Source organism: Caretta caretta, chromosome 6 (genome assembly GCF_965140235.1).
Source record: "Caretta caretta isolate rCarCar2 chromosome 6, rCarCar1.hap1, whole genome shotgun sequence".
Classification (NCBI taxonomy): Eukaryota; Metazoa; Chordata; order Testudines; family Cheloniidae; genus Caretta; species Caretta caretta.
Window position 1 is genome coordinate 17,380,742 of NC_134211.1, and position 23,251 is coordinate 17,403,992.

Sequence of the window (23,251 nt, forward strand, 5' to 3'; positions counted from 1 at the left end):
TCCCCCATGAGACCCCCCAGCACATGCAGGACCAGATCCTGCTCCCAGGTACCCCCTGGCCATGAGGGAGGAGAAGTTGGCCCAGAGCACACAGCCTGTATTACTGCTGTTGCCCACAATCAAACCCAATTTTCCCCTGCCCTGCCCACATGCCCCACGCTGCTGTTTCCAACAGGGCCAGACCCCGACGCATGGGAACAGAATGCCCCCTGACTACCCCAGCTCCTCAGCAGCAACAGCACCCGCCCTTGGCCCCCAATGCTGGCTGCATATCGGAGTCTCTAGCTTGCAGTGCTAATCCTTCCCGAGCCAGGAGGCTGCTGCCGTGACCAAGCCTGGGTTGGCCAGGGCAGCATGGTCGCTCTGGGTTTTATGGCGCAGCATCTCTGCGTTCAGCCTTTCCTGGTGCCGTCACATCAGGCCACGGGCAGCAGGGCCACTCAGCTACCCATGCAGCCTGGGTGGGAGGAGGGTGCCAGCACCCCCACAAACCTCCTGGCTGCCCTGGCCCCTGAGGCATGGGGTGGCGACTCCAGTAATTGCCTGTGCTGGTTTACGCAGCTGACAAGGCGTGGCAGGGCAGGAGCTGGTTGTGCATCCCTGCAATTCCACCTTAAAGCTGAGGAAGCCAGGCCCCGCCAAAGGCCTCACCTGCTTAAGGTGGAACTGGCTGACCTGCTCTGCCTGAAAGCCGGCCTCCTCGGTGATGTCAGTGGCTAGGCAGAGGGGTGTAACCGTGTCTCAGAGTGGCAGAGTCCCATCCCAGGAAGCCAGCACTTGTGCGAGGATAGGAGTGGTGTGGGCCGGGGGCACCCAGTGCCGTCTCCTCAGAGCAGCTCAGACTGACTCCCCAGCCAGGACCTGCAGACCCTCAGCTCCCTGGCGTCTCAGCTTGGCCCTGGGCTCAGACGGACAGAGGAAGTGGAACTGGTGTTAGCAACACCAGTGGGACCTTTCCCTGGCAGAGCCAGGGCCCTGGGACAGACCGAGCCACGCTCCCTGCCCGGCCGGGACAGGAGCCATGCAGGAGAATAACTTCTTCCTGTCGGCTTTGCAGCCGGAGGCCGGCGTGTGCTCCCTGGCACTGCCCTCGGACCAGCAGCTGGACAGGAAGAGCAAGGAGGCGCCCGACGCGGAGCTGCTGAAGAGCGCCCGGGTGCAGGAGCAAGTCCGCATGAGGATGCTGCAGAAGAGCGGCTCTGTTCCCAGGACCAACGGACCTAGGCTTGACTACGTCGAGGTCAAAGGTAAGGGGTGGGGGGCGTGATGGGCTTCACAGGGGAGGATGTGCTGCCCTCCAAAGCTAGCTATGTCAAGGGGCCTCTCGAGGGACTGCTGGCTTTGGGGGCAGGGCTCCAGCCCCTCTCATCTGTCACCTCTGCTGGGGATGGGATTATACAGGGGGTGGGGACTGGGAGGCAGGCCTAGCTCTGCTCTGTGACAGCAGGTGAGTCACTTTGCTACCCTGTGCCTCTGTTTCCCCATCTGTACCATAGGGATAATGATTGTTCCCTGCCCTCGGGGGTGGGGGGCTGCGGGAGGTTCAGCTGGCCAACGTCTGTGACTCGCACTGAGCTCCTGAGTGGGAAGGTGCTGCTCTCCTTGCTGTGTTAATGGGAGCTCTGCCTCCGAGACAGGTGATCTGGCCTTCCCGCGCTGGCCTGGCGGCTGTTTTTTGTGCCATACATTTGCTCTCTCGCTACGGGTTTGTGCAGCAGGTTTAATGGGGGAGCCCACACTGGGTGGAGGGAGCTCGAACTTGGGGGCATCACCCTGGGGAAATGGGGGAGGGGAGGGCAGAACCTGTCAGGGCTCCCGCCAGGGCCCTAGAGGCCAAGGAATGGGTCCATGTGGGGCAAACTGGGCAGGACGGGGGTGAACCGTCCCCCACTGTCTGAGGGGACCAGCTCACCCTGTGGATATCACCAGCACAAGAGAAAGTCACCAAGCCGGGGGCTCCCACCTGTTGTTGGCTCCTTCCCTGAGGAATCCAGCCCGGGCTTTCCAGCACGCCCTGTTTGTGGCATGGCTGGGAGCGCCAGCGTCTCTTGTTTTGCAACAGCCGCTCCCCTGGTTGCGTGCTAGGGCTGGCCCCCCCCGGCCTGCTGGGGCGGGGGGGGCCGCCCCCGATCCCAGCCCCGCCCCCTTTCCTTGTCTCTTTCCGCGGCGGCACGAGGAGGGGCAAGGGCCGGGCGTGTGTTTCTCTCTCCCCTGGTCTGCCAGGGAGCGGGGGGGGGACACTTCTCAGCCAGGCCTGGGAGCCCTCCCGGCGTTCGTTTTCCAGGGCTGGGGATTTGTTGGGTTTGGGGTTTTTGTTTTTTTTTTTGCAAACGTTTAACATTTAATGGTTTTCCCCACGGAGGACATTCCCCACTCCCCCCCCCCCCCGGCCGGTCCATGGAAGACACAGCCCTGGCCCTGGCAGCGGATCTCCACTCCAGAGTCCCCCGAGCTTCCTATGAGCCTCTCCACCCATCTGGAGACAAGCCCACGTGCCTGCCCGGAGCGACCCCCCCGAGGGTCTGTAGCCCGCAAGCCAGGTGCTCCCTGGGCACGTTTGTACCGCTTGCTAGGGTGCCTGGATTTGGGGCCCAGACTGTAAGCTGGGGGTGGGGAGAGGATGCTCCCCCCCCCTCCCCGACCAGCTGCAAAGGAGCTATGCCAGTAGGCACGATCCAGCAGATGTCAGCAGGGATCAGGACTGTGGCAGGTTTCAAATACTGGCTTGGGGGAGACCTGTGTTTCCTTGCCCTGGCATTGCACGGGTGCCCCTGAGCTAGCGGAGTCCCCGCTCACTCCGTGCGTCTAGCTCATCAGCTCCCCATGGACTGTTCCCGGGGTGCTGCTCCCATGCCCCCAGCATGAAGGGTCTCACGTACTAGCCGATCTCTGACCCTGGTGCACGATCTCTAACTCCCCCCAGTCATGGTCCCTATGGCACCCGGCAGACTAGACGTGGGATGACAGATCCAAGAGGTTTCTGTCTATTATGGATGTGTGACGCTGAAGCGTTTAGTAGCTATTTCATTTAATAACACCATGTTTAGGGAGTGTGTGTTCGAGGGGCTGGAGGAAACTGGCCTCCCGTCCTTCCAGACCCTTGTGCCTTTCTCCTGTGGGGAGGATGGCTTGTTACAGCCCAGGACTGTAAGTGGGGAGGCCTGGGACAGACCCCAGCAGTCATTCACACTAGTGCAAGGTGGGTGTAAAAAGCTACCCCCTCAGAATCGGAGAGTGTCATGCTCCCTGCCCACTGGTGCAGGCCAGTGGTGGCTCAGGTCCATTGGGTCTCATCCAGGCTCTGCCACAGATTTCCTGTGTGACCTAGGGAAGTTCCTTAGCCTCGCTGTGCATTGATTCCCCACCTGTCTAATGCGGATTGCCTCCCAGGGATGGTGGTGTTTATTATGTGTGTTGTGGTAGCCCCCAGGAGACCACCTCACGGACCAGGGCCCCATTGTAGGTGTTGCACAACCCTCTATCAGGCTGACTTGATTAATGCCTGTGACGTGCTCTGAGGCTGCTGGGTGGGGAAGGCAGTAGAGAAAGGCAAAGGGTGTATCTCCCCGAACTGCCAGGATCTGAGCGCCAGCAGCTGAGCAGTTCCCACAGGCACCTGGAGCTGCCTTTGTGGCTTCTCCTTCCTTTGATCTCTTTTTGTCCCACACCCTGCTCTGGAATTTTGTCCTAGCCCATGAGCTGCTTTCCTGCATTCTCTGAAGCTGCCTGCCTCTGCTCACAGAAAGAGACTATTGCCCCGAATCTCGCTACTGTGACTAGCACCATGCAGCAGCTATCCCCTAGGGGCTTGAGCTCCCTGACTCCAGGCTGAGACACAAAGGCCTTATTCTTAAACTTTCCCCCTGTTATCACGACCAAGGAGAGCAGGCCAGGAGATGTGTGATTCCTGCTGGCCAGTGGCACGGATTAAGCTAAAGGCGCGTTTTCAGTGCCGTGCCACCGCCTTCCTGCAGCCAGAATGCTTCCCCCAGCTCCTTCCTGGCACCGGGGCAAGCACCACAGCCTGCCTGCCCGCCCCTCCAGGTGGCTGCCCAACAGAACCATTAGGCTGCCTCCTCTCTGCCTTTGTTGACACCGAGTCTGCAGCTGGGGGTGAAACAGACCGAGGGGTGGGGTGGGCCTAGGGTGACCAGACAGCAAATGTGAAAAATCAGGACAGGGGGTGGGGGGTAATAGGAGCCTATATAAGAAAAAGACCCCAAAACCGGGACTGTCCCTATAAAATCAGGACATCTGGTCACCCTAGGTGAGGCTGATGGACCAAAGCAGTTACTGAGCAGGTATAGGGGGAAGACTGGGAACAGGTACAGAGAAGGCCCCAGGTTGTTATGTTCTGTTTGTTTAATGTGGGGACGGGGAGCTAGAACAAAGGAAAGAACGAGCTGAAGAGAGGCCCAGAAAAGGCAGGCCGAGCAAAGAAAGAGATGCGGAGCTCCCCCGCGCCCGGGAGCACGCAGGAGAGCTGGGTGCCCAGCGAGGGCTGGCAGCTGGAGATCAGAAGAAATCAGAGCTCGTGGCCGGGCTGCATTCAGTTCAGCGAGGAAGTGTTGAGCGCGAGGAGGAAATCGCTGGCTTGGGTGGATCCAGGGCAGTGTTTAATCTGTAATGAAAGAGGGGCCGGGGTCAAGGACTCTTTTTACATTCATAACTGATGCAACAAGCAGAGGTGCCAGGGCTGTGAACTGCCAGGCCCGGAGGTGCCGGGGCTGAGGCACAAATTAAGCACAGAGCTGGGGACATTGCTGGTGTCTGTGCGGGATTGAGGGGAGGCATGGAAATGCAGCTCTCCCGCCTCTGCCTCTCCTCCGAGGTGACAGCTCTTGCTACCTGCCTGCCCGTGCCGTAGGGGGAGCTCCCAGCCACAGAAACCCCCCAGAGTGGCTGTTTTGCATACCCAACGCAGCACATAGATAGCCCTCCTGATTCTCCCTAGCCTGAAAGCCAAGTGTCGTGTCCCAGCAGGGCAGGCAGTACGGCGACCTGCAGCCAGTGAAGTTACTGGCATCACCCCCGAGATACCGACCTGTCCGATCAACGTTATCCACCTGTCTGGGCCCCAGCCCCGGCCTCCATCCTGCCATGGAATCCAGTCCCCGAGGCTGGGCTCTGGCATGGTGCTGGACATGCTACAGGCTCTGGGAGCCAGGCATCCCTGCCACGCCCCACCCTTCTCATTGCCACCCAAGACTGACAGAGCGGAGGTGGAGGGGAGCCAGTTGGCTGAGTGCATTCCAGCCCAGCCTGCCTCTCTGGCAGCAGGTCCCGGCTATGTGTGTGTGGGGGGGACAGTGTGTGTGGAGGGGGTAGGGGATACAGGGACCCATTCTCCTCGCAGCAGCAGCATTATGCTGCCCCAAACTCCCTCACAACCTGGGGCGGTTCTCTTGGATTCCCTGCAGCCCTAACCTGGTCACCGCTTCCCTGGCAGCCTAACCCACTCGTGGGAGGGCTGAACTGGGTCCATGACATTGAAGGGCCTGATCCAAAGCACGTTGAGGGCAATTGGAAGACTCCCCTCAGGATCTCCCATGGTGGGCCAGGCCCTGATACAGAAGTGCTGCTTGGAGGGGGTGCTGGAGCTGGGACCGAGTGTGGGGAGCAGAGGGCAGGCCCCTGTGCACCCACCTCTTCTCCCTGGGTGTATTGTGTTCACTGAACTTTGTTGTACACTCAGGAGTTAACCTGCACTGCTGGCCGGGGGTGGGGGTGTGGCTGGGACAGTCAGATGAATGACAGGGGGCTGGGTCTGCCCAGAGAAGCAGCCACCTAGACAGGGAGGGAGCTGGGAAAGCTAGGAGGGGCAGGCAGGATTCCAGACAGTGAAGAGCAGTGAGTGTGAGTCACGTGTAGCACTGTCTGTCCACCCCACACGGCAGGATTTGGAGTGAGAGGGAAGCACTAGACTGCAACTCCATGCCACCTGGTAGCAATGCCTCCTGTTCCAGTCCTGGGACCCACCCGACACTGCATGTACCCCAGTCCTGACCTGCAGCCCCTCTGCCATCCCGGCCCTGGGACCCACCCGACTCTGCATGTACCCCAGTCCTGACCTGCAGCCCCTCTGCCATCCCGGCCCTGGGACCCACCCAACTCTGCATGTACCCTAGTCCTGATCTACAGCCCCCCTCCTATTTCAATGCTGCCCCCCACACCGCAAGCACTGCCCATGCATCTCAACGCTAACCCTCTCCTGTTACTGTTCTGGGCTCTCTTCACTCTTCTCTGTTCCAAGGGGTGGCCCTTGAGCTGTGTTCAGAGGGTGGCATGTTCTCCCTATAGTGCAGGAATCTCCTTGCGTGGTGCGGATGCAGAGCCTGAGCCACACGCAGGCTTGCCAGGTGGGAGGTGTGAAGGCACCAGTCGTGTTTAATCTCTAACAGTGGAGAAAAATGACACTGGGAAACAACGCAGGGCAAAAGTGGCCGGGGATGCCCGTTACCCTGGCTGGTGGGTGGCTGCCCTGAGAACTCTGGGCTCCCTGACATGTGGTGCCTGTCAGTCATGCATGTGCTCTGACTGGGGGTACGCGCTGTGGGCGTGTTCTCATTCCCCACAGGAAGTGGTGGAAGTCCGCTAGGTTAGTAGGATGATTTCTGTATTCCGAGTGTATCCCAGCATCACGCACAGGGCTAAGGCAGGAGCAGGGCCCCGGGTGCTGGACACACGTGCCGATGTGGTTGCCCCATTTCAAAAAAGATATATTGGGATTGGAAAAGGTACAGAAAAGAGCAACAAAAATGATAAGGGTATGGAAGAGCTTCCATATGAGTAGAGATTAAGAAAACGGGGACTTTTCAGCTGGAAAAAGAGAGGTTTAAGGTGGGATATGATAGAGGTCTATACAATCATGACTGGTGTGGAGAAAGTAAATAAGGAAGTGTTATTTATTCCTCATAACAAGTACTAGGGGTCACCCAATTAAAAGAATAGGCAACAGGTTTCGAACAAACAAAAGGAAGTATTTCTTCACACAGTGCACAGTCCCTGTGGAACTCCTTGCCAGAGGATGTTGTGAAGGCCAAGGCTATAACAGGGTTAAAAAAAGAACTGGATAAGTTAATGGAGGATAGGTCTACCAATGGCTATTAGCCAGGATGGGCAGGAATGGTGTCCCTAGCCTCTGTTTGCCAGAAGCTGGGAATGAGTGACCGGGGATGGATCACTTGGTGGTTACCTGTTCTGTTCATTCCCTCTGGGGCACCTGGCACTGGCCACTGTCAGAAGGCAGGATACTGGGCTAGATGGACTTTTGTTCTAATCCAGTATGGCCTCTCTTATGTTTCCAGTGCCAGGATTTCCACTCCCAGTTTCTAGGGGCAGCTGGGGCTCCATCTTCTGGCCTCAGGGTGCCTGTTTACCCACACAGAGCTGGGTCCCTGGCATTATCAGTTATTCTGTGTACTCACTGGTAAAGGAGAATGCCATCCATGCTGTCTCCATGGCAGTCCCGATGGTGCCCCACCCTTTCAGGCGCTAACTCATTCAGGCCTTTTCCCTCCTGCCCCAAACTCCAGCCACTAGCAAGTCAGCCGAGCAGGCTAGTGCATGTCTCTCGGAGAGCCTGCCCTTAGAGTTATTTATGCCTCAGCAGAGCCTGGCTAGGGCCCAGGGCGGGGCTGTGATCGTCCTCACCAGCTGCCACTCATCAGGGTCTTCTTAGCACTGGCATGGCCCTCTGGCAGAGGCTCTTAGCTTATGGGTCAGGAACTCCTGAGGGGTCACCTGGCCAGCAGAGTTGCGGGGGAGACGGTCGTGAGCCTGCTCCCATCCCTTGTCTCTGCTCTGCTCTGAGATGGAGATTGGGCTGTAGGTGCTGGAAGCCCCCTCAGACATTTGTGCCAATTTACCGCAGGACCTGGTGCAAGGACCCTTGCTGTAGCCAGTCCCAGCCCAAAGTTAGGCCTCCTCTAACGAGCCAGGTCAGCCCCCTCCCGGCACTGCAGGATCATGCTGGGCAGATGTCTCTGGCATTGTCTCTCCTGGGGTTGTGTCTGTCAGTGCAGTGTGGCTGCTTCGGCTTTGTCTCCCTGTAGGCACAGGGATCTCTCCCATCCCACCTACAGTGGCTGGCCAGGAGGCCTGGGGATGGGGTTTGAGAGAGGCCAGCTACTGGGCTTCCTCCCTGATCACGCACTGGGGAGCTGGGGCAAGGGACAGGAATGTTGGTAAGTGGAACATCTCCTCACAGTCCTGCCCACGCGAGAGGAAGAGGCTGTGGAAAGCTCTGAGCTCCAATGGAGCCGTCCTACCCCACAGACAATAAGCCCCACACACAAGGGTTCCCAGGAGAGGCTCATCTGAAGTGGAGTGAGCTGTTCTGCTGCCCCAGAGATCGCTGCATGTGGCAGGGCTTCTGTGGCTTGTTTGATCCTGCCAGGGATTGCAAGGGATTGGAGCGTGTGTGTTTCCATCTCCTCCTGCCAGATTCCGCCAGGTTTTACTTCATCCTGACAGACACCTTGTCAAGGTTCCTTCCCCACTCTGAACTCTAGGGTACAGATGTGGGGACCTGCATGAAAAAACCCCTAAGCTTATTTTACCAGCTTAGGTTAAACTTTCCCCAAGGTATAAACTATTTTACCTTTTGTCCCTGGACCTTATTGCTGCCACCACCAAACATCTAACAAAAGTAACAGGGAAAGAGCTCACTTGGAAATGTCTTTCCCCCCAAAATCCACCCAAGCCCTACACCCCCCTTCCTGGGGAAGGCTTGATAAAAATCCCCACCAATTTCCATAGGTGAACACAGACCCAAACCCTTGGATCTTAAGAACAATGAAAAAGCAATCAGGTTCTTAAAAGAAGAATTTTAATTGAAGAAAAAAAGTAAAAGAATCACCTCTGTAAGATCAGGATGGTAGATACCTTACAGGGTAATCAGATTCAAAACATAGAGAATCCCGCTAGGCAAAACCATAAGTTACAAAAAGACACAAAAACAGGAATATCCATTCCATTCAGCACAACTTATTTTATCAGCCATTTAAACAAAACAGAATCTAACGCATATCTAACTAGATTGCTTATTAACTCTTTACAGGAGTTCTGACCTGCATTCCTGCTCTGGTCCTGGCAAAAGCAACACACAGACAGAGCGAACCCTTTGTTTTCCCCCCCTCCAGCTTTGAAAGTATCTTGTCTCCTCATTGGTCATTTTGGTTAGGTGCCAGCGAGGTTGTCTTAGCTTCTTAACCCTTTACAGGTGAAAGGGTTTTTCCTCTGGCCAGGAGGGATTTAAAGGTGTTTACCCTTCCCTTTATATTTATGACACACCTCCCAAATCACAGATCGGGTGAAACGCTGGCTGTGATTTCTTCCTGGAGCTCTAGGAGAAAACAGTGTTAATAAGACACATGCACCTCTAAATATACTACCAAGTATATAAAGACTAACAATAACATCTCAAGGACAATTTTAACCAGTATTCTTTCACGGGAGAGTGCATCAGCCACTTTGTTAGAAGCTCCTGAGATGTGTTGTATGTCGAAATCAAAATCTTGGAGAGCTAAACTCCACCGAATAAGTTTTTTGTTATTTCACTTGGCAGTATGAAGCCACTGTAGCGCAGCATGGTCGGTTTGCAGGTGGAAACACCGTTCCCAAACGTATGGGCGTAGCTTTTCCAGAGCGTAGACAATGGCGTAACATTCTTTTTCACTGACTGATCAGTTGCTTTCCCTCTCAGACAGTTTTTTGCTGAGAAACACTACAGGGTGGAATTCTTGATCCGGTCCTTCCTGCATTAAAACTGCTCCCACGCCACGCTCGGACGCATCTGTGGTTACTAGGAACGGTTTGTCAAAGTCTGGAGCCCTTAGCACAGGGTCAGACATGAGTGTCGCTTTAAGCTGGTTAAAGGCCTGCTGACACTCTTCGGTCCACTGAACGGCATTGGGCTGTTTCTTTTTGGTTAGGTCTGTCAGTGGGGCAGCGATTTGGCTGTATTGCGGTACAAATCGCCTGTAATATCCGGCCAAGCCTAAGAAGGATTGGACCTGTTTCTTTGACTTTGGGACAGGCCACTTTTGGATAGCATCCACTTTGGCCTGTAGGGGGTTGATAGTTCCTTGACCCACCTGGTGTCCAAGGTAAGTCACTCTGTTTAGGCCTATTTGACACTTCTTCGCCTTAACAGTTAGTCCTGCCTCTTTTATGCGCTCAAAGACTTTTTGTAGCTGTTCCAGGTGTTCTGTCCAGGAATCCAAAAATATGGCCACACCGTCAAGATAAGCGACTGCATATTCTCCTAATCCCGCTAGGAGACCATCTACAAGTCTTTGGAAGGTGGCGGGTGCATTCCACAGCCTGAAAGGGAGTACATTAAATTCATACAGCCCGACATGTGTGGTGAAGGCTGACCTTTCCTTGGCAGATTCATCTAGCGGTACCTGCCAGTACCCCTTGGTTAAGTCCAAGGTAGAGATGAACTGGGCCCGTCCCAGTTTCTCTAATAGTTCATCTGTGCGTGGCATTGGATAGTTGTCTGGGCGAGTTACAACATTTAGCTTACGGTAGTCCATGCAAAAACGTATTTCCCCATCTGGTTTGGGAACTAGAACCACTGGAGATGCCCATGCACTGCCAGAGGGGCGGATTACACCCATCTGTAACATATCCTGGATCTCCCGTTCTATAGCAGTTTTAGCTTGAGGAGACACCTGGTAAGGTTGGGCTCTAATTGGGTGAGCATTACCTGTGTCAATGGAGTGGTATGCCCCGTTCAGTCAGTCCTGGGGTGGCTGAGAACGTCAGCGCGTAGCTAGTGCACAGCTCCTGGATCTGCTGTTGCAGCATACGCCCAAGGGTCATGGAGAGGTTCGCCTCTTCCACGCCACCAGCACTTTTCCCTTTGTAGTAGACACCTTCAGGCCACGCAGCGTCATCTCCTCCCTGGGCTGTAAACTGACAAACCTTTAATTCTTTGGAATGAAAGGGCTTTAGAGAATTAATATGGTACACCTTAGGCTTTTGGTTGGAGGTGGGGAATGCTATGAGATAATTAACAGCTCCCAGGCACTCCTGGACCATGAATGGCCCTTCCCACGATGCTTCCATTTTATGGGCCTGGAGCACCTTTAAGACCATGACCTGGTCCCCTACTCTGAAGGAACACTCTCTGGCATGTTTATCATACCAGGCTTTTTGCTTTTTTTGAGCATCCTGTAGGTTTTCTTTAGCAAGGGCTAAAGAGGTTCGGAGGGTGTTTTGTAGGTTGGTTACAAAGTCCAGAATGTTAGTTCCTGGAGAAGGTGTAAACCCTTCTCATTGCTGCTTCACCAACTGTAATGGCCCCTTAACCTCGGGGCCATGTACAAGTTCAAATGGTGAAAACTCTAAACTGGGATGTGGTACAGCTCTGTAGGCAAAGAGCAACTGCTGCAACACTAGGTCCCAATCATTGGAGTGCTCATTTACGAATTTATGTATCATGGCCCCCAAAGTCCCATTAAATTTCTCCACCAGGCCATTTGTTTGATGATGGTAAGGGGTGGCAACCAAGTGATTCACCCCATGAGCTTCCCAAAGGCTTTCCATAGTTCCTGCCAGGAAGTTAGTTCCTGCATCTGTGAGGATGTCGGAGGGCCAACCTACCCTGGCAAAAATGTCTGCTAGTGCGTGGCACACACTTTTAGCCCTGGTGTTGCTTAGAGCTACTGCTTCTGGCCATCATGTGGCAAAATCCATGAAAGTCAGTATGTACTGCTTTCCTCTGGGTGTCTTTTTCGGAAAAGGACCCAGAATATCCCCATCATTGAGGTTCCATTTCAGCAAGTAGCTGTGGAGTGGCTGGAGAGGGGCTTAGACCTGGTCTTGGGGTTTTCCCACTCTTTGGCATACCTCACAAAACCGGACATAGGTAGAAATATCCTTGCCCATTCCCTCCCAATGGAATGACCTCCCCAAATGGTCTTTGGTCCTGTTCATCCCAGCATGGCCACTAGGATGATCGTGGGCTAAGCTCAAGATACTTAGTTGGAACTACCAACTGTCTCTGAGGATACCAGTCTTCCTGGTGTCCACCAGAAAGAGTTTCCTTGTATAAAAGTCCTCTTTCTACAACAAACCTGGATCGATTAGAAGAGCTGAGAGGCAGTGGGTTGCTCCGTGCCACCATCCAAGCTCTCTGGAGGCTTTCATCTGCTTCCTGTTCGATCTGGAACTGTTCTCTTGATGCTGGAGACATCAGTTCTCATTGGATTGTGGACTGAGGCTTGGTCCCTCTGAAAGCGATGTAGGGGATGGGGCTGTTTCCATTGACTGTGAACCGTTCTCCGCTGGTGCACTATGTTGGGTTTCAGGCTCCGGCTGAGCCTCTTGTGTAGGGTTATGGGCTGCTGCTGGTTCAGGTTCGGTGGGGCCCTCTGGTGTTGGGATTGCAAGTACTGGATTCAGTGCTGGCAATGGGTCTGGTGCTGGTTGTTCCACTGGTTCCGGTTCTGGGACTGGCTCTGTCTGGGTCTCTGGGACTGGATCTACTACTGCTGTTGCAGACATTGGCCTGGGGTCCGGGTCCATCACCTCTGACCGGGTAGAAGTTTCCAGAACAGAGCTAGGCGTGACGGCAGGTTTAGCCTGGCTGCGGGTGACCATTCCCACCCTCTTGGCTAGCTTCACATGATTGTCCAAGTCTTCCCCCAACAGCATGGGGATGGGATAATCATCCTAGACTGCAAAAGTCCACATTCCTTACCAGCCCTTGTACTGGACAGGCAACTTGGCTGTAGGCAAATTGAAAGAGTTGGACTTGAAGGGTTGAATTGTCACTTGGATCTCTGGGTCGATTAAATTTGGGTCCACAAAGGAAGCATGGATAGCCGGCACTTGTGCTCCGGTGTCCCTCCACGCGGTGACCTTTTTCCCGCCCACACTCACAGTTTCCCTCCGGTCCGAGGGTATCTGGGAGGTATCTGGCCCTGAGGACCTCTAGTGTGATTCCGGTGCAATGAACTGTAATCTGTTGGGGTTCTAGGGGCAGTTGGCCTTTACATGCCCCGGCTCGTTACATTTAAAACATCATCCAGCTGACGGGTCACTGGGGCAAGGTGGGTTGCTGGAGAACGGTGTGGCAGGACGATAAGGTGTCTGGAGTATTCCTTGGTATGTAGTTGGGGCCTTGGCCTTTTACTTTTTCTTTGATTAAAATTCTTCTTTTAAGAACCTGATTGCTTTTTCATTAGCTGTAACAGACCGAGCAAACCCTTTGTTTCCCCCCACTCCAGCTTTGAAAGTATCTTGTCTCCTCATTGGTCATTTTGGTCAGGTGCCAGCGAGGTTATCCTAGCTTCTTAACCCTTTACAGGTGAAAGGGTTTTTTCCTCTGGCCAGGAGGGATTTAAAGGTGTTTACCCTTCCCTTTATATTTATGACACACTCAAAATGTGTGGGCTGATTCCCAGGGAACTGAGCATGCGGGAGAATTGTGTTTATACAAGGCAGCCTCTTGGGGCCTTACTGCTCCCAGGCTCCCTGCTGCTGAAGGGGCAAACACAGCCATGAGAATACTGGCAGGGCCCAGGCGGGGTCTTGACGGGCGGGTGGAGGAGCCCGCTGAGAAGGGCCTGGGCTCCAGCCCTTTGGTGACATGGACACAGTTGGGATAATCACTGAAGTTGGCCAGGTTGTAACTGCTCCCGTCAGCCCCTGGCTTTCCCAAGCAGTAGAACATCCACCTGGGGGAATGGAGCTAGGTGCTGTGCAGGCCCCCCCAGTGCTCTGCCAACGTACCCCAGTCCTGACCTGCAGCCTCCCCACTATCCCAGCCCTCTCCTGAGAGCTGCCGATTGTGCCAACGGCTGGGATGTTTGTCCAGTCACAAAGCGAGGATTTTGCAGTGGGGAGAGGCAGGACTGACACGAAAATCAGTGTGGAAATGGCGGTAATCTTACAGAATGGCAGTAAATTGCATGATGCCTTTGGGAACCCAGTCCCACCTTCATTGTATCCATCCGCTTGTGTTTCAGCTGTCAATGAGTAAGCACCAAAGCTTGTCCCTTAAATGATCTCCAGTCACTTTCTTGCATGGATAGTGTCTCAGGTAAGTAAGTAAGTTGAGGACTAGCAATTATCCCGCTCAACCTGGAGTATGGTGAAAGAACGCTGGGTCCACCTCTCAGCGCTGGCACTGGGCATGGTTTCACTTCCCGGCCTGCATCTCCTCGGTTGCTAGAAAACACCTGAGAGCATTAAGTCAATAGAGAGACAAAGTGCGGGAGGTAATAGCTCTTATTGGACGAACCTCTGTTCGGGAGAGAGGCAAGCTTGTGAGCTACACCAAGCTCTGAGCGTCCAATAAAAGATATTACCCCACCCACCTGGTCTCTCTAATATCCTGGAACGGCTACAACTACATGGCAAACATTGTCAATAGGGCAAGTAGCACCATGTTCACTGGAGGGGGGGAGGGGAGAGAGTGTGGCTGCCAAACCAGACAGCAATCAAAGGAGAGGGAGCTTAGCTGTACGCTCCACATCGTCATCATTTCTCTCCATGGAGTGAATGAGACAGTTTGTCAACACAACACAACTCCCACTTAGCGAACCAAAGTGGCCGCATTTTGAAAGATGCTAAGCATGCAGAAATTCAGCTCTTGGCCACCCTGGACAACTTTCTGGCCCGCTGGCGAGCTAGTGGGTGATGACATCAGAAAGGAAAGCTGATGGAGCTCTGGCTGTTCGGTGTTTGGAGAGCTGGCTTTAGGCAGTGCAGTTGTAGCCGTGTGGGGCCCAGGATATGAGCGAGACAAGGTGGGGGAGGTGATATCTTTGATTGGACCAACCACAGTTGGTGAGAGAGACCAGCTTTCAAGCCACACAGAGCTCTTTGTTTAGGCTGACTCTTCAGAGATGGTCTGGGAGAGTGCCCACGGCACATCTCCGAGACCCCCGCCATGCCCTCCGTTCAAACTGGGACGACCACACTTGACATTCCGAATATTTCACATGGTTTTGTTTTGTTTTTTTAAAAGGAGGAAAAGTATCAGTTAAGAAAAGATCCTGTCAGGCCTTTATCCCTCAGAGAGGGACACACAGCACAGACGCAGGTGCTCTTTCCTTGCAGGTCACTCTTAAATGTCCTCCTTTTGGGGTCTCCACAAATCCCACATCTCGCTTCCTCAGCTCAAGCCTCCTGGTAGCGAGAGCGAGGCTCCCCCCACCTGCGGCATCAGCCTGAGCTAACCCAGCGTTGGCTAAACTGGGAAGGCTTTCTTGGCAACCACCAGGGCTAGAATTGTGCGAGGGCCTGGTTCTCCCCGCACTGACCCCAGAGCAAACCAGGGAGATCTCCTGTGGCATCAGGGAGAAGAGAAACTGCCGCCTTCAGTTACCTTTAAATGGCAGCTTAGATGCTACAGACACCCCCAGCTGCTCTTATCTCTGCTGTTGATTTTGTAACAGGGACAAATATTGGCCATGCGTCAAACTGAAGCCAGCTGAACCCAGCTGGGTCTCAGCGCAGGTCTTCCATGGCGAACTAATCGCTCACCAGCCTCTCCGCCGCACTGCTCTCCACTCACCCACCGGACTCCTCCCTTCAGATCTCCAGGACTCATGCCAGCGGTTGCCTTCTAAAGACCCTTTCAACCTAAGGCCGCTTCTAAATGGGCTCGGTCTTAACAAGAGCAAGTGTGGCTGGGAAAGGAGGTGGGGAGACCAGATGGGAAGGGGAGTGTTTGGTTTCCCGGTAAGCTGTTCAGCATAAACAAGGTGTCAAGGTTCCTTCCCCACTCTGAACTCTAGGGTACAGATGTGGGGACCTGCATGAAAACCTCCTAAACTTACTTTTACCTGCTTAGGTTAAAACTTCCCCAAGGTACAAACTATTTTACCCTTTTGCCCCTGGACTTCCACTGCCACCACCAAACTTTATCTGGGTTCCTGAAAAAACATAGTTTGGACATGTCGTTCCCCCCAAAATCCTCCCAACCCTTGCACCCCACTTCCTGGGGAAGGTTTGGTAAAAATCCTCTCCAATTTGCATAGGTGACCACAGACCCAAACCCTTGGATCTTAGAACAATGAAAAAGCATTCAGCTTCCTAACAAGAAGACTTTTAATAGAAGTAAAAAAGAATCACCTTTGTAAAATCAGGATGGTGAATACCTTACAGGGTAATTAGATTCAAAACATAGAGAATCCCTCTAGGCAAAACCTTAAGTTACAAAAAAGACACACAGACAGGAATATTCATTCTATTCAGCACAGCTATTTTCTCAGCCATTTAAAGAAATCATAATGTAACACATACCTAGCTAGATTACTTACTAAGTTCTAAGACTCCATTCCTGTTCTTCCCCCGGCAAAAGCATCACACAGACAGACACAGACCCTTTGTTTTTCTCCCTCCTCCCAGCTTTTGAAAGAATCTTGTCTCCTCACTGGTCATTTTGGTCAGGTGCCAGCGAGGTTGTCTTAGCTTCTTAACCCTTTAAAGGTGAAAGGCTTTTTCCTCTGGCCAGGAGGGATTTTAAAATGGTTTGCCCTTCCCTTTCTATTTATGACACAAGGCTCACTTGGCGAGCCTTTCCCTCCCTGCACAGTCTAGGCCAGAGTCCCTCAGCTGGAAAGTCCCACTGACCTCAATGGAGCCAGCCAACCACAGCTCCTCCAGGGTGGACATTGGTCTGGCACCATTGACCCCAGTGGGGCTACCTTGACCTACCCCAGCTTGGGACCTGGCTGGAAACTAGAAAAAACAAGAAACCAAAACCCACCATTCCCCCCGCCCCCCCCCGGCCCCAGTTTTTCAGTCGTTCCAAAAGTTTTGGTTCTCACAATGTTTTGGGGAATGTGAGCGACCGTTTCCCAGCTACGTTCGTTGTTTCTCTTGTATTCTTTTAGCGTTTTGTTCGCCATGGTTAAAAGAAGAGCTGGTTAAACAATGAATGGGGAGGGGGCGGTTTAGGCACATGACAGGGTTTTTCTTTTGAAAAATTCTTTCCAATTTTTTTTTTAAATTCATTTTCAAATATAGAAACTGAGAAATGAAAATGGTCAGCAACATTTCCAATAAGAATATCGGGTGTAAAATGCGATAAAGGGCTAGTGAAATTTTTCACAAACACCATGGATGTACAGAGAAAAAAGGGCCATTTTTAGATTAACAAACTGTGCCCCTTGCGAAACTCCAGCCCCCCCCAATCCCCCCCGACCTGGAGTCACAGGTGAGAGCATTCGGCAGCAGTATCCTGGGCCCAGCAGAGATCAGTCTGCATCACAAAGACAGCCTGGAACTCAGCACTGCCACCTCTCTGCTCTAGAGAGCCTGGGTTTGGAAGAGGTGGGAGCAGAACGGGGCAAGATCCGGATGCACTCCCAGAACCGTGTGCAGGTCGAGGACTGGGATAGCGGGGGGGTGGGGGGACTGTAGGTCAGGACTGGGGTGTGTTGGCAGAACCGTGTGCAGGTCGAGGACTGGGATAGCGGGGGGGTGGGGGGACTGTAGGTCAGGACTGGGATAGCGGGGGGGACTGTAGGTCAGGACTGGGGTGTGTTGGCAGAACCGTGTGCAGGTCGAGGACTGGGATAGCGGGGGGGTGGGGGGACTGTAGGTCAGGACTGGGGTGTGTTGCCAGAACCGTGTGCAGGTCGAGGACTGGGATAGCGGGGGGGTGGGGGGACTGTAGGTCAGGACTGGGGTGTGTTGCCAGAACCGTGTGCAGGTCGAGGACTGGGATAGCGGGGGGGTGGGGGGACTGTAGGTCAGGACTGGGATAGCGGGGGGGGACTGTAGGTCAGGACTGGGGTGTGTTGGCAGAACCGTGTGCAGGTCGAGGACTGGGATAGCAGGGGGGTGGGGGGACTGTAGGTCAGGACTGGGATAGCGGGGGGGACTGTAGGTCAGGACTGGGGTGTGTTGGCAGAACCGTGTGCAGGTCGAGGACTGGGATAGCGGGGGGGTGGGGGGACTGTAGGTCAGGACTGGGGTGTGTTGCCAGAACTGTGTGCAGGTCGAGGACTGGGATAGCGGGGGGGGGGGGGGGGCTGTAGGTCAGGACTGGGGTGTGTTGGCAGAACTGTGTGCAGGTCGAGGACTGGGATAGCGGGGGGGGACTGTAGGTCAGGACTGGGGTGTGTTGCCAGAACCGTGTGCAGGTCGAGGACTGGGATAGCGGGGGGGACTGTAGGTCAGGACTGGGGTGTGTTGGCAGAACCGTGTGCAGGTCGAGGACTGGGATAGCGGGGGGGTGGGGGGACTGTAGGTCAGGACTGGGGTGTGTTGCCAGAACCGTGTGCAGGTCGAGGACTGGGATAGCGGGGGGGTGGGGGGACTGTAGGTCAGGACTGGGATAGCGGGGGGGGACTGTAGGTCAGGACTGGGGTGTGTTGGCAGAACCGTGTGCAGGTCGAGGACTGGGATAGCAGGGGGGTGGGGGGACTGTAGGTCAGGACTGGGATAGCGGGGGGGACTGTAGGTCAGGACTGGGGTGTGTTGGCAGAACCGTGTGCAGGTCGAGGACTGGGATAGCGGGGGGGTGGGGGGACTGTAGGTCAGGACTGGGGTGTGTTGCCAGAACTGTGTGCAGGTCGAGGACTGGGATAGCGGGGGGGGGGGGGGGGGCTGTAGGTCAGGACTGGGGTGTGTTGGCAGAACTGTGTGCAGGTCGAGGACTGGGATAGCGGGGGGGGACTGTAGGTCAGGACTGGGGTGTGTTGCCAGAACCGTGTGCAGGTCGAGGACTGGGATAGCGGGGGGGTGGGGGGGACTGTAGGTCAGGACTGGGGTGTGTTGGCAGAACCGTGTGCAGGTCAAGGACTGGGATAGCGGGGGGGACTGTAGGTCAGGACTGGGGTGTGTTGGCAGAACCGTGTGCAGGTCGAGGACTGGGATAGTGGGGGGGTGGGGGGGGCTGTAGGTCAGGACTGGAGTGTGTTGCCAGAACCGTGTGCAGGTCGAGGACTGGGATAGCGGGGGGGTGGGGGGGACTGTAGGTCAGGACTGGGGTGTGTTGGCAGAACCGTGTGCAGGTCAAGGACTGGGATAGCGGGGGGCTGGGGGGGGCTGTAGGTCAGGACTGGGGTGTGTTGGCAGAACCGTGTGCAGGTCGAGGACTGGGATAGCGGGGGGTGGGGGGACTGTAGGTCAGGACTGGGGTGTGTTGGCAGAACCGTGTGCAGGTCTAGGACTGGGATAGCGGGGGGGTGGGGGGGGCTGTGGGTCAGGACTGGGGTGTGTTGGCAGAGATGTGTGGGGCCAGGGCTGGACTAGTGGGGGACTGTAGGTCAGGATGGGGTGTGTTGGCACAGCTGCATGGGGCCAAGGCTGGAAAAGCAGAGGAGTGCAGGTCGAGACTGGGGAGCATTATCAAAGCTGGGTGGGTCCAAAGGCTGGGGTACAAGGGGGGCTGAAGCTCAGGACAGGGGTGCATGGGCAGAGCTGGGTGGGACCCAGGACTGGACTATCGGGGGTGCTACAGAGCAGGACTGAGCTGGGTGGGGGCTGGGGGAGCCCAGGGCTGGCCTAGAAGAAGTTGCTGTGGGTCACGACAGAGAATTCTCCCACAGGCAGCTAATCTACTGTCACTTGCAGGGCATCCCTCGTTCACTCAGCCACATCCCCGTGCGGCTCCTGGGTGAGCTCCTGGGCTTTCCTGGGCTGGCCGTGTGCCGTGAGGGGCTCGGTGCTGCAGCTGTGTCGAACCCGTGCTTGGGAGGTTTAAGTGCAGCAGATGACCGGCTCCCACCTTTCCCTCCACTAACACAGGCCATTCATTCACCGGGCACTAGAGGCAGCCCACGCTGAGCCCTCGGCACAGAGATGGGACCCTGGCGGGTATTTTACGTACACCTCATACACCCTATAGCGCCCCACCCCATGACGTGGGAAGCTCCCTGTGGCTACCAAGCAGGGATGGGTCCCAGCCGGCTGCAGCATTCCAAAGCTCCTGAGCCAAAGCCAGGCTCCACAACAGTGTGTGGGTGTTTGGCTCCAGGGGTGCGGTTCAGCCAATTGCAGACAGTCACCAAATCCAGATTACAACATCCCCCCCATCAGAGCATTGGGTATTCAGATCCAGGTGTAGGATCTCCTCTTGACGCCCCCGCCCAGGGCTGTCCCAGTCCCCATTCCTCTAGTGCTGTGCTTTGAACGCACACAGCTCATTTCTAGCTTTGCTGAACGCTGTCTGTCTGTCTGTGTGTCCTGCAGGTGGCAGCTCCTCCCAGGGCCAGTACAGCAACACCCTGCAGAAGTCCTTCAGCTCCAGATCCCAGACCAATGGTTTAGACCCCAAGGGCACTGTAAGTACCAGCTCACCTGCAGTGTGTGGCTAGACAGGTCGGTTTGGCTGATGTGTCGTTATATGGCTCCCATCACTATTACATCTGGAACCCAGCCATCGGCACGCGAGATCAGGCCACCCGCTAGTTGCCTCTCTTCCTGTAGCCCTTAGGAAGCCTAGTCACTGGCAGTGGATGGCTGGGTTCCAAGCCAGGTGTGGGGAAGCTCTTGGTCCTGATAATGGTAGTGGGGGGCTCATTTCCCCCAGGCGCCAGTCAGGGAGGAGGGAGGGGAGCGAGGTTCTCTAGTGGTGGACAAACCTCCCATGGGGCAGTAAGACCACTTGGCAGTCAGAGAGCTCTGCAGGCCTCAGAGCCCAGCTCTGTGCTGCAGCATGGTCAAACGTGCCACCTTGGTTAGTGGGTGAAATCCTGGCTCCACCAAAGTCAATGGCAAAACTTCCATTCGCTAGGGCCAGGGTTTCTCCCTTGGTCTCTCAAGGCCTCCCCGTCAAATGGTGTTTTCAAAACCAACAAACTCAGCTGGGATCTGAGAGTCACACCAGGTTGGTTCCCTTTCACTCGTCCCCTCCAGTGCTAACAGGTCTGCAGGCCCAGTGGTGACTCCCAGTACACCTGTCCAACCCACTATCTCCAGCCGAGAGCGTCAGATATCTGCAACCTTGTGAGCTTTCAGTGGCCGTCGTGGAGGCTGTACAGGCATTACTGAGGGTGGAACTGAGCCTGCAGAATTTCTCCTCTTGGTGTTGAAGGGTGAGAGGAAAAGACCCCAGCCTGATTCTCAGATCCCAGGCTCACTTTGTTGAGCCAGAAGTTAGCAAGACATGCTGTGTGTTTCCTATTGAAATGAGACATTGCTGACCCGTTTCTCCCCGTCTCCCCCAGCTATACCAGCCACCAGCCAAGAATGAGTACAGCACCACCAAGTCCATTGGCTGGTCCTCCCGGTCAGCTGTGGACCTCACACCTCACAAGAGGATGGCTACCATCAGCAACGGGGGCGTGCCCCAGGGCCCAGCCTACGGTATGAGCTACACTCTCTCGCAGGCCGCCAGCACCTCCGCGCGGCCCAATTCCTTCCACGAGCGGAACTACCAAGCCCGGCCGAACTTCGACACCATGTCATTGCGGTCGCTGCGCCTGGCAGATGGGCTGGGCAGCCCTGCAGGCATGGATGACCGCTACAGCATGATCTCGGAGCAGCTGAGCCCGGATGCCCTCTATAGACGCAGAAACAATGGCAACTTCACCAGAGCCTACACCTTCGAGAGGCAGATGAGTGCTGGCTCCAACACTGGGATGAAGGGGCCAGGCGACTGGATGGACAGCGTGGAGGTGCCTCAGAACCGGACCATCCGTGCGCCCGCCATGCGCACGCTTCAGCGCTTCCAGAGCAACAACCGCTCCCGCCTGAGCACTGGCTCCTTCAGCAGCCTCCCGGCCTCCCAGCCGGGCGTGGGGAGCTCCTACGCGGGCATGATTGAGCGCAGCGCCCGGGCCCCCTCTGTGCGTAGCCTGGCTGAGTCCAACCACCACCTGCAGGACCTGCGCGCCATCGACATGTACAACGGACACAACACGCTGACGACCCAGCTCTCCTACTCCGGCGGGTGAGTGTGCAGGGGGTAACTCGGGGGCAGGGGTGGCCTGTGAAGCTCCCAGCCAACCTGGACAAGGATCAAGGAACGTGCCGAGTTTCCTGAGACGGACCAGGGGAACTGGGCTTCTGGGCCTGGCGTAGCCTCCCTTCTGTTGGTTCCCGGGTCTGCCTCCCTGGTGCATTTCCATAGTCTCCGGCATTGTGGATGGTCTGGGGCACGACCATCCCTCCGTCTAAGGGCTCGACCTGTTGCCTGATGCGGCCCCGTACGACTGGTAAATTCTGCAGCTCACCAGATCATCCATAGCGTGCGGTGGCAAAGCAGAGGGGAGCTGGAGCAGCAGCGAAGTGGCCCAGCAGTACTGATGCTGTTGCAAAGGACTGCCCTGGGCCCTGTTGCTTCCTGGGCTAGCATTGCTCCGGATGGCAGTTCTACAGTCGGGACCCACTTGGCTCTGGGCGTGGGAGGGGTAGCTCATGTTGCTCAGGAGTGACCCCTACAGGCTGAGTTAGGAGCAGCATGGTGGGATCTGAAAAAGCCCTGCCCTGGCCAGTCATCTTTGACCAGAGGTGGGCGACCCCGTGTCCTGGGCCTGGTGAAGGAGTGACATGGGTCGAATTGGTGGGCGCCTCGGCAAAGCATGCAGGACGTGGTGGAGCCCTGCTGTGAGGTGGGCAGGAGGGAGCCCTGAGGGGGCGTGGTGGCCACTCCTGACCCTCCCTTGGTTTGCAGGTTTGACGACATTGACCTGCCGTCAGCAGTGAAGTACCTGATGGCCAGTGACCCCAACCTGCAGGTGCTGGGAGCCGCCTACATCCAGCACAGGTGCTACAGCGACAGCGACGCCAAGAAGCAGGTGAGGGGCAAGGCGAGGATGGGTGCATGGGGGCAGACGCCAAAGGCATGCTGGGAAAGGGCCGCCCCAGCCTCTCAGCCCCGGCTGTCGACTCAGGTGCTGACAGAACATGCTGAGGGCAGGGATACAGCCCCAGCACTCTGCAGCGGCAGCTCCTAGCCAGGCCGTGACACTTCCACAGGGGCCCTGCTCCTTCCCCGCCCAGTGGAGGCCAGGACAGACTCCTGGGCCTACAGGCCCCACCACCACTCACCCGCCGCCCTGTCTCTCTTCCAGGCTCGCAGCCTCCAAGCCGTGCCCAAGCTGGTGAAGCTTTTCAACCACCCCAACCAGGAGCTGCAGCGCCATGCCACCGGCGCCATGCGCAACCTCATCTATGACAATGCCGAGAACAAGCTGGCGCTGGTGGAGGAGAATGGCATCTACGAGCTGATGAGGACGCTGCGTGCGCAGGACGACGAGCTGCGCAAGAACGTCACGGGTCAGTGCGTGGGAGGGAGCACCGGGCTGAGCAGGGAAAGGGAAGCGGGTCTGTT

The 23,251-nt window shown here is 55.7% G+C and overlaps 1 protein-coding gene across 1 annotated transcript in view; it reads left to right on the forward strand.

Moving 5' to 3' along the window:
• The first annotated feature begins 741 nt into the window (after positions 1-741).
• The window catches only part of PKP3 (plakophilin 3), a 35,185-nt gene continuing 12,675 nt past the window's right edge, over positions 742-23,251 (forward strand). The window contains exons 1-5 of the mRNA XM_048855270.2: positions 742-1,247; positions 20,167-20,258; positions 21,144-21,868; positions 22,592-22,715; positions 22,992-23,196. Of these exons, the coding sequence (XP_048711227.1) occupies positions 1,022-1,247; positions 20,167-20,258; positions 21,144-21,868; positions 22,592-22,715; positions 22,992-23,196 (1,372 nt within the window). The 5' untranslated portion in view covers positions 742-1,021. The remainder of the gene's footprint in view (positions 1,248-20,166; positions 20,259-21,143; positions 21,869-22,591; positions 22,716-22,991; positions 23,197-23,251) is intronic.